This window comes from Sinohyriopsis cumingii, chromosome 4, assembly GCF_028554795.1.
Source record: "Sinohyriopsis cumingii isolate HCF-2022 chromosome 4, ASM2855479v2, whole genome shotgun sequence".
NCBI lineage: Eukaryota > Metazoa > Mollusca > Bivalvia > Unionida > Unionidae > Sinohyriopsis > Sinohyriopsis cumingii.
In genome coordinates this window covers 51196556-51208123 of record NC_142964.1, presented here as the reverse complement: position 1 = coordinate 51208123, position 11568 = coordinate 51196556, and the positions used below count along the sequence as shown (strand labels likewise).

The 11568-nt window shown below is 37.0% G+C and overlaps 1 protein-coding gene across 1 annotated transcript; it reads right to left on the bottom strand.

The window, feature by feature from the left end:
- Positions 1–6012: 6012 nt before the first annotated feature.
- Positions 6013–10694, bottom strand: LOC149801147 (tubulin alpha-2/alpha-4 chain-like). Its single transcript, XM_089955167.1, has 3 exons — positions 10536–10694; positions 7790–8012; positions 6013–7372 (listed from the first exon to the last, which is right to left on the bottom strand). The coding sequence occupies exons 1-3, from the start codon at positions 10536–10538 to the stop codon at positions 6240–6242; spliced, it is 1359 nt and encodes a 452-aa protein (XP_089811293.1). The 5' UTR covers positions 10539–10694; the 3' UTR covers positions 6013–6239.
- Between the last annotated feature and the right edge of the window lie 874 nt (positions 10695–11568).

The following is an 11568-nucleotide window of genomic DNA, read 5'->3' as shown; positions in this document are numbered from 1 at the left end:
ATTATGTGTAGTATGTATACTTAATTACTAGGATCGTTTAGTACGTATAATTACCTTTGTAGTGTTTAATTTACATGCGTATTTGAGAAATGAGCTTGAGTATTATGTAGAGAATTATGTAGATTGTTAGCTTGTGGTCAGAATTAATTTTGTAATTCGCTATCAGGTTACTTCGTAGTAAACTAGTGTATTTATTCATGTGATATGTTAGATTTTACACATGCTTGAATTGTGAATTTGGGAATATGGTTGAAGTGTGTAAGATTAGTTAATATGGATGTATGGATATATCAGATTATGGATATTTGAATATTTGTGTACTTTGTATGAGCTGTAATGTAAAGAAATGCGTCTGATTGCTGTGATATTGTTTAGTATAATGGGATTAGGAATATGTACTGATGTGACGCAATTTATTGATTTATGTATGAGAAGTAACTGAGACCGTGCTTTTATTACGACGTTTTTTACCATACAAGAATGTATGAATATTTCGATGTGAATGAATTCGTGACCAAAGGAATTTAATAGCCGTTATCTGATGATAGGCTGGGTGTAGTGTGAGATGAGAGGGCTGAGGAAAATAGTGTACCGTCCTTGTGTTTTCACAGGAAGCTGTTTGGGGGACAGAACTTCCGGTTCAGTTGAGTCCCGAGTCTCTAAGAGGGGAGACGGAAGTGAGACTAGCAGAGCAGTCAGAGTCGACAAGTTAAGTCGGTATAGAGAGTCGAGGAGGAGGAGGAAAAGGAGTCGAGGAAGAGAAAGTGGAGAAGGAGTAGTATATAAAATTCGAGGAGGAGAAGGAATTCTGAGAAAGTCGGGAGGAAGAGGAGAAGGAATTGGAGGAATAGAAGAGAAGAATACACAGATGATTAGAATACAAGGGCAGGTGGAAAGCTATCTCACACTACAAATCAAATGATGCAATAGGCTATCACAAGGTCCAGCGGAAGGAGAGTACTTGAGAAATTTTAATCATTTGACTATTGAATTGTCATTAAATTGTTATTCGTTGAATTTCACTTTTTTGTATATTCAATCATTTAATCGTCGGCATTGCTGACTGGGAGCTCGGAGCTTTACATCTATCTTTCACTTATTTAACTTCCAACCAAAAACGAGCCTGGGTGGGACTTCCATAATAGTTTAGATAAAATCTTGGGAGCACCCCACACGAACCATAACACACCTACCACAGCGGCGGCATAACAACCCGTCACGTTACAACAACCAATACACTTGTATGTATCCTTCTCTTGGGATACTATTCATCTCACCTGAATTGAGGGGGTGGGGAGTAGATGTGAGTCCATTTTTTATTTCTTGAGATTGCAAATACCAATGATCCTTATTTGCCAAAGCAAAATGATCCGGCAGATTATGGTCCATATAGTTTGTTCTACTGATTACTCCTAACGAACTGCACAGATCTCGGTCTGCGGAGTTTGCAGTTAGACTCGTTCTATAAGCGAGTAAATGCAGTGTATCTTGAAAGCGCAAACAACAACACAATGTAAGCTATACTGCATATAACATGCCATTTGAAGTGGGACATTGAGAAAGGCCCAGTATGATGACTAATCCATGCTATTTGAAGTGGGACATTGAAAAAGGCCCAGTATGATGACTAATCCATGCAATTTGAAGTGGGACATTGAAAAAAGCCCAGTACGATGACTAATTTATGCAATTTTAAGTGGGACATTGAGAAAAGCCCAGTACGATGACTAATTTATGCAATTTTAAGTGGGACATTGAGAAAAGCCCAGTACGATGACTAATTTATGCAATTTTAAGTTTGACATTGAGAAAAGCCCAGTACGACGACTAATGTATGCAGTTTTAAGTGGGACATTGAGAAAGGCCCAGTACAATGACTAATCCATGCAATTTGAAGTGGGACATTGAGAAAGGCCCAGTACGATGACTAATCCATGCAATTTGAAGTGGGACATTGAGAAAGGCTCAGTACGATGACTAATCCGGCAAACACTGGTACTTCCATCATACACATTGTATGCAAAGACCTAAAATATAACAAAATAGTTTGTGGGATGTAATTTTATTTCTTTGTTTGGGTGTAATTGATGAATGTTTAGGTACATCTTGTCGTTTCCTCCTGTGTATTTTAATTGCAAAATCTTAGATGCATATCATCATGTCCAAACAAAATAAAATGCTGTATACATGTGACGATTCGTAGAAAATCGAAAATCCTTTTTGGCTGGTAAAAGCAAGTTCAGATAATGTCTTCCCTACATCTAGTGCCATGCCTCGCACAAAAGTAGTTGTAAACGTCTACCGAAAGATTGGGCGGAGTGTCCATGGGAGATCCCTAAAACTGCCTTTTAACAGACCGAAAATTACGCTATCTAGAACTATTTATTTTGTGGGATATGTGATGGGGTAACTGCTTAACGGAACAAATTAGCCGCGATTGGGTAGAAAAATGATTATTAGAAATTAATTCCCTGCTGAAAGTTTTAAATCTATGATGACTCTAATAACTAGATTTGGAAGGAAGGCGGCGTGACTTTCACGATATTTCCAATATCCCAAATAATGCCAATGCAGTTGTGCGCCAAAACCATGTTTCCATTTTGGAATGATAAATAGTATTTATGAATACCTATAAGGCGACAGTTCTGCTGTGGAAAACGATATTGCCTGATCCGACTTCTTTAACTGCTTGGTTCAATAGTCTGGGATGAATATATACCCCTGAAAATTAATGCTTTGCTTGTGTATACAAACCTAATTTAAAAATCTCGATTTTATGGACCTTGCAAAAAAAGGTGTCATCTGCTTCCGTCCACATATAAATGTAATGTTTCAAGTTTAGCGCCGTGTTGCTTCAAAATCAGCGGGTAAAAAGGCAGATTGGAAGAAAGTTCTTTTTTTTATCAAATCATGTCTAAAACTAAAATTACATGCTGCTAGAACCAGATGAGGAGGTACGGAATCGTTCATCAGGCCGACACTAAAGTTTTCGGATTTAATTTCGTCTCTTCATATGTTGAAATGATTGTAGTTATTGCTATCAAAAACCGATTTCGTAAGAATTTGCGGCACTCAATATGCATTTTATATTATTGAAAATTCTGCATTATCGCCCAATGCAGGCAGGTTTTAAAACAGTTGTTTGTTCTTTATTGCAATTATTTCCTTCTGGTTAATCGTTTTCACCGTTCTTCTCATTCGTTATCTGCCTATTTGTCCCTTCGTGTATTCATCTGTTAGTTTTTGAGACTCTATGCCAAGTATGACTTAATGACTGGCTTTCTTTATTTCCTCGTTCATAGAAAAGACTATATTCGGTCATTTTCAATATTACGTAATTGCGGTAGAAAACTTAAGGTGACATTAATAAGTATGCTGCACTGTAATCCGTACAATGGTACAATATGTGTCATTAGACATGCGCAGTAAGAACATAGATGATAATTGTCACCGTCAGTTTAATTTATGCGATGTCCAGCACCTACCACACTGAAAAATGCATGTATATTTTCACCTGTCAAAACGTTTTTAATGAAAACATGAAAGAAGTTTAGTAAAAGTATATGAGACACCATACAATTTACGCAGGACAAACTTATATATGACGATTAACACAATATTGATTGCTATTCAAGAATTGTCGGTCTTACAGAATTGATAAATTGCCATGGCCATCTCCTTTACAAAATGTTTACAGGTATTTGAATGCAGAACTCAGTCACTGAATACACCATGTAATATACCATTCATGCTAAGTTTTGTATAGCATCAAAGAAGGAATTGGGAGTATATTGCAAAAGTATATCTAATGACTGAGATTATTTTTGTCCAAATCAAACTATATAAAAAAAAGCATCAAACATCTATTGACCGATCTGACTGGTTGTCAGGCTATTACAGTAACCTCATGGGTCTGATTGGTTGTCAGGCTATTACAGTAACCTCATGGGTCTGATTGGTTGTCAGGCTATTACAGTAACCTCATGGGTCTGATTGGTTGTCAGGCTATTACAGTAACCTAACTTCACAAGAAGAAGGACGGAATTTAATGCATTAATTAGAGAAAAATGAATGGTTAGACGAGAGCCTGAATTGAGGAAGGGATAATTATAACGTGACATAGAAAATTAATAGCACGTTGTGTCGTTGTTTTTTTTTTTTTACATTAAAAAATGACTCGTTTTATTACACCGAACTTTGAGCGATAAAGCTTCAAGGATTTCAGAAACGTTCCAGTAAAAGAAAATCGGAAATAATGATATCTTTGTATAGCTCAAAATAAGAAGTGTTCTTGAAATTCGTTAATTGAGAAATGTATAAAAGTTTACATCTTTAATAGAAAATCAACACCGTTACTTTCTGTACACAAATATATATGTTAAAAAGCACTAGACGCTAAAGGCAATTTACAAAAAGATCATCTTAGAGGGAGATTACTGACATCTATCTATACAAGACAACATAATTTTCGTTTGCATGTTTTGTTTTGTGTTGCGTTTGTATTAAAAAAAATTTAAAATATATTTGTAGTACTAGATCAGACTTTGCTTGTTTCAACATTTACTAACACACAGACTAAAATTAGTTCTGATTCACAAACACAAAGCTAACTTCTACAAAGACAAGCACAAGTTTTCTAAGGGCTGGGGGCAAAATTTTAACCCATGATGTAACTATATGAATCTGTGTACCTAATAACTAGAGCAAAACTTCTTTTAGGAGTCTCTTTTCGAAAAAATGACAATACTGATTTTGCAGCATTGTTTGGTAATTTGCACTAAGTTGCCAAGTCGTGGAGGTTTTTAAGCGGAAAACATATGTCTTTGAATAATGAAGATATCAAAATTGTGTAATTAGCTAGTGGAACTAGTAGGTTGCATTCCAGATTTTGCAGGGGCTAATACAGATATTAAGTGATTTATCATGACTACGAATAGCAACGCTGAAAGCATTCATCACTGTCATACACCTTGGTTTACTATGTGTGGTTTCGAAAGTTAGTTGATGAGCAAAATGAACGTATTAACATAATTATTACCAATAAGATTTTAACCCAAGTGTGTACATAAGGTCATCATGCCATATAGTATAGACGACGTTTTCATTATTCAGAATTGCAGCGCATACGCGCATTTATAAGAGAGTTACAAAACAGCGAGAACGTTCCATTCTTATAAGGCCGCAAAGTCTAGTTGCTTATACAAATATTAATTAGTTGTTGAAACAAGTTAAACGAGAGAAAAAGAAAATATCATGCAATTAACTGAAAGACTGGTTAACAGAGCAATCTACCTAAACGCCTATACAAGCAAGCGAGAATTTTTTTATGTAAAACATGTAGATGACCAGTGACAGGCAAAATAAGTTTACTTTCTGTTTATATAGGACCTTTCTGAGAAATTGGTGTAGTCGTCTGAATTAACCTTGTCAGTGCCACTTTCCATCATATTATAAATAAAAAAGCATCGCCGAAAAACGTGCTTAAAAGTATTTGGAGACAGCTTAGGCAGACATTCTAGTGTAAAATGTACAAAGCTGTGCATAGACTTCTTAGACAGAATGTATACCAAATTTCATAGGTCTACTCTCGTCTTTGACGACTGATTGAAAACTTAGTTTTGCATTAAACAAATTTTCAGCAGACTTACCAAGGCGACTAATTATGCGAACACCAAAAACGGAAAAAATATTTTGGACCCCAAAGGGCTGCCATTGGGATTAATTTTATTTAGTTTTCAGGCAAACGTTTTAACTGTCTAAACTGTATACATTTCTATGGTACATACGCCATTCCACCATAATAAATTGTATTTTATGACTTATTTTTGTTCAGTGTTATAGAACTGGACTTAGCACTTATGGAAAAACTACAACAACGGCGAGGATGACGACAACAGCAACACTAATAATATGTGTGTGTGTGTGAGAGAGAGAGAGAGAGAGAGAGAGAGAGAGAGAGAGAGAGAGAGAGATCATTAGATTAGTACTTTTTAATAAACAAAGGAAAATGCAAATAATTACACTTTTAATTCATTAAACGTTGAGCATTTGTTAGGTCAAGAAGTCAACAAATAATACATTTTTAATAATTTTATAATAAAATAAAATTTAAAACGCATTAAGAGTGACACAAATGAAATTGTATAAAATGAATTACAATATGAACAAGGCAAAATATGTCCACAGCACCTTCATTAGCGTAGTCATTAAAGGTTCACTCACTGAATTTGTTAAATGTTTTAATATTCCTCCTGTCCCTCTTCCTCACCTTCTCCCTCCACACTGTCCACGCCGACTTCCTCGTAGTCCTTCTCCAGAGCTGCCAGATCTTCACGAGCCTCGGAGAACTCTCCTTCCTCCATACCCTCACCTACGTACCAGTGGACGAAGGCTCTCTTGGCGTACATCAGATCAAACTTGTGGTCAAGTCGGGCCCAGGCCTCAGCGATGGCAGTGGTATTGCTCAACATGCACACTGCACGCTGCACCTTAGCCAAGTCACCTCCAGGAACAACTGTGGGTGGCTGGTAGTTGATACCCACCTTGAAACCAGTTGGACACCAGTCAACAAACTGGATTGTCCTCTTGGTCTTGATGGTGGCAATGGCAGCATTGACATCTTTTGGCACGACATCACCTCTGTACAGCATACAGCAGGCCATGTACTTGCCGTGACGTGGATCACACTTCACCATCTGGTTGGCTGGTTCAAAGCATGCATTGGTGATCTCAGCAACAGACAGCTGCTCATGGTAGGCCTTCTCAGCGGAGATGACAGGTGCGTATGTGGCTAGAGGGAAGTGGATACGTGGGTATGGCACCAAGTTGGTCTGGAACTCAGTCAGATCCACGTTCAAAGCACCATCGAATCGGAGGGAAGCCGTGATGGAGCTTACAATCTGAGCCATCAGACGATTCAGGTTGGTGTAAGTTGGTCTCTCAATGTCCAAATTTCTGCGGCAAATGTCGTAGATAGCTTCATTGTCCACCATGAATGCACAGTCGGAGTGTTCCAGAGTAGTGTGGGTTGTCAAGATTGAATTATATGGCTCAACAACAGCAGTGGAAATTTGGGGTGCAGGATAGACGGCGAATTCGAGCTTGGATTTTTTACCATAGTCTACGCTGAGCCGCTCCATCAGAAGAGATGCAAAGCCAGATCCAGTACCCCCACCAAAGCTGTGGAAGATGAGGAATCCCTGAAGACCGGTACATTGGTCAGCCAGTTTTCGAATCCTGTCCAATACAAGATCGATGATTTCCTTGCCAATGGTGTAGTGACCTCTAGCATAATTGTTAGCAGCATCCTCCTTGCCGGTTATCAGCTGCTCTGGGTGGAACAGCTGACGGTACGTGCCGGTCCGAACTTCGTCTGAAATGATTGATAGATTGGAATTATACGATGGGCTAGCATTTTAGGATATAGAGCACTACAAAAATTATATGATAAAAGATTTATGTGTGAAAAGTGGTTCACGATCAATGAATCTGAAATGATATGAGCTGAACATTATTAGTAACCTCGATACATCAGACAATCGGCCGTGAGAGAATAAGCTTTGAAATCTCTCGCTATCGATGCAGTCAACATTTAAAATATGTTTTAATATTTCTGTCACAACTCAAAGAATTTCGAATTTGTCAAAGAAAATGCTTGGAGTTATTCTACACATACTATGTTAGATATTCTTATGAAATATATGACAGTAGCTGAGAATTATGCACTGTCTGCTTAAGTTAAAATATACAGTCTTTACCATAAACTTAATACATTGTGTTTGTTTCTTACCGACAACAGTTGGTTCCAGGTCAACAAAGACAGCCCTTGGCACATGTTTGCCAGCCCCTGTCTCGCTGAAGAAGGTGTTAAAAGAATCATCTCCTCCTCCGATTGTTTTGTCGCTGGGCATCTGACCATCTGGCTGGATACCATGTTCCAGACAGTACAACTCCCAGCATGCATTGCCGATCTGGACTCCGGCTTGGCCGATATGAATACTTATGCACTCTCGCTGAAAACAAAATTGATAGAACTCTTAATGGAATAATAACGGGTGTGATCTTTTACTCTGGTTTACTGGGGCTTTAATGCATAAAATGACATGCACCCTGTTATCCATTGGATGCAAGAGTATTTGTTGAAGAAACTTTGAGTGTGTTTCATATTTTCATCGATTCTGTTAACACTAAGGTCACATTTTATAAACGAAAGAATATGTTTCATTCTGTCAAATCTTTGGTCGAGGATCTAAGTATTAAAACAAAACTGCATCAAACAAGAACAGAAAAAGAAACGAACGAAATCAGAACTACGTACTTCCCACACATATTGCCAGATTTGCAAACGAACAGAGGGATGTCCTTGCCGCCACGCCCGATTTTCATAGAAATACATTAGAACGAGAGGACGTAAACAATATTCGACGTGCTTTTGAGTCGTACACTGGGCCTTCTTATCAATTATGCACGAATTCATTGACGCTAAAAGGTTGCAATTTTCCACCATCCGAGTGTTAAATATTCATCTTTCTTTCAAAAGACCTTAATGTTCATGCATAATGAAAAGAATCACCCACCATTAAATCTACAACACAACGTAGCTTACCTTTGGCATATAGTGTATTTAATGTCAATCATTTAAATGCAGACAAATTCTCTATTATTAACCATTGATTCCTGCAGTATTGACGTCTTCATTCTCTTTCACAGATACTGCGTACTTTCGATTTATTTTGTAGCAATATATGTTCATTTACAAACTGTTTAGATATGTGTGAATTATACTGTCATACGATTTTGCAGTGTCAACATCAGTATCGAAAACTTCTGATCACATGTGTAATATTCATACAAATTAACCAAAATCATCTATAAGGACAAGGTTCAGTTTTCTTTTTCATAGCTTTTTCTGCGTTCCGAGATCTAACGCTAGAGGATATTTTACGTTTCTCGTACGTTAGCCGTACGATTAATTTCTATCTGATTTATTTTTGGCAGTCCTTGTTTGAAACTCAGTCAACGGAATAAGTCATGCCGCAAGGTTCGTTTTGTTTCTGGTATTTTAGTGTCCATTTTTAGATTCTGATGTAGGTCATGAAAACATTTCGGTGTAATTGATTGTTATTCTAATTGTCGATTTCTCGATCAGAAGGGCAACGATTATATTTACTGGGCTGTAGAAGTCAGTTACTAACTCCGGCAATTTCTACTTTGTATTAATATACAAAGCAATGCCGTCAGCTGGATTTGACTTTGTATTTAATTATAGATTTTCTGTCTGCCTGTGGTATAGCGTTTGCACTTCCAAACTTACTTTAATTGCTAATCAGATGGGTTATTTTAATGTGATAAGGAGGTTTGGGTTGTTCTGGGTTGAACGCCATATTTCAGCTCATGAAAGGCTACGAATGTCTGTCAGTATATTCGGTGGAGGAAGAACCGGGCAAAAAACCCTGGAAGAACCGGCGACCCACTGAAAGCTACTGGCAAGCTTTCTCACACACGCGGACAGAGTTGAGATGTCAGTGATCGGTAAAAGGCGAGTACCTTAAACCACTGGGGCCCCTGTGATAAAGGGTGTTATACAATTGTGGTTTCATTCCTTGTTGCATATAAGTTTGCCTCGCACAATAAATGCAAATGATATTGAAAGCAGTCTTAATCGGTTCACTGCTTGAAACTTATCTAGTGAAAGAGGAATAAATGAAAGCAATAAATGTGGCCTAATGCATTCTATAACATTGTAAATACGTCCTAATATTACGGCATGTCCATTGATTTATATCAGGAGTGTGTTAGATTTTTTAAAATCTCTGCTCAATGCACAGTAAATATATTAGGATGTGGGCCAACAATCGAGCATATTTCGTTTTATAGAAAATAATGAGTATTCTACTGGGGTTGGAAGGTTTTCTAAAGTAGTAGTTGAATTAGCACTGATGATACTCAAATATTTGGAAATTCTTTGATGTATTTTACATTGACATGTCTTGTATAGATGTTCTCATAAAGTGGTACGATGATGTATAAACCGGATTTAACCACGTGGCTCATTTAGAGATTTTACCAGTGTTCTGGATATGTTCTTCTCTATGGGAATGAACATGTCTAAACCAGTTGACTGTTTCAGAACTAGCCATACCTATCTACTTCCAATAATGTCATTCAATAGTCCGTCTCCTTCTGATTCACTCAATTCATTGTACGTTTTAATTCCTGTAACTCAGTGGGGGTACTGAGGTGAAACACAATCTTGAAATTTTGATCAATGATTCACATTCTTGGCCACACGAACTCAGAGTCGTTATGACTGTCAAAGGTTTCAAACAGAACAAAGATAATCACTGGGAAAGCTTACCGGCATAGATAAAAATGTGTTAAAACAGGTTTACAGATTTCAACATATGACGAAATGTGTTATGAGACAAGGATTGGTTTGATTAATAAATATTTCTTCCAAACAATAAGGACTGAATAAAAGATTAAAATACTTAAGTAGTAGTAGAAATAGAAGTAGTAGTAGTTGTTGTACTCACCATTTTTTATCGTGATATCTGCTAACAGAAGAATGTTTTACTCACGTCTGACTTCAATCGTCTAATGTGAGCGGATGACAGACTGAATTGCGCGAATCCTGTTTTATACTGTTGTATCGCTGTTGCTAACAACACATCAGTAACTATTGACTGATTACCCCCAAGATATTTCAAGTACAATTCGCATCGCATGCGTCGCAATAAGATCATGTCATGCTATATTCGTTATTCGTACTTGTTTAAGTAGCGCGAATATACCATTTGGAAGGCTTTGAAAGAAACAGCTTGCAGAAGTAGCTAACGACGATAATGTTACCAACATACATACATACATACATACATACATACATACATACATACATATATATATATATATATATATATATATATATATATATATATATATATATATATATATATATATATATATATATATATATATATATATAAGCGGTTATAAAATGATAATATGATAAAACTGAACATACTGAAATAAATACATCCAGTAAAATTTCTTTACAGGGACAAACGTTCAGAAAGTAGCCCTGTTAATATTCACTGACATGTATTTCGTAAGCCTTGCACATAGTCGTATAATTTTACTTTTTCAATTACACGCTTTGCGACTAATGTTAATGACCTGGGGAGGATAACTGGAGAGAGTGAGAGAGTTACCTTATTTGTAACTGGGAGTGGTCGCGTGGAGAGCGATTGTTATGCAAACATACAATATAAAATGGAATGTGTGCTAGTCTGCCATTTGAATAGATAAAAATTATGAAAGAAAGGATGTGGACTGACAAACATGCAGGCATATAACATACCTCGATAGATAAGCAAAAGCATATCTACATACACACATTCATAGGTATGTACTTATATAAGTACACATATATTGAGAGACAGCATTTGAGAGAGCCAAAACAAAGCGTGCTGCTTAATTATATGATTATTTTTCATACATCAGCCTCGAACTTCGGACTTGTAATTTACGGATTTAGGGTTCGTTACCCGCCCGGGCCAGCCCAGAATG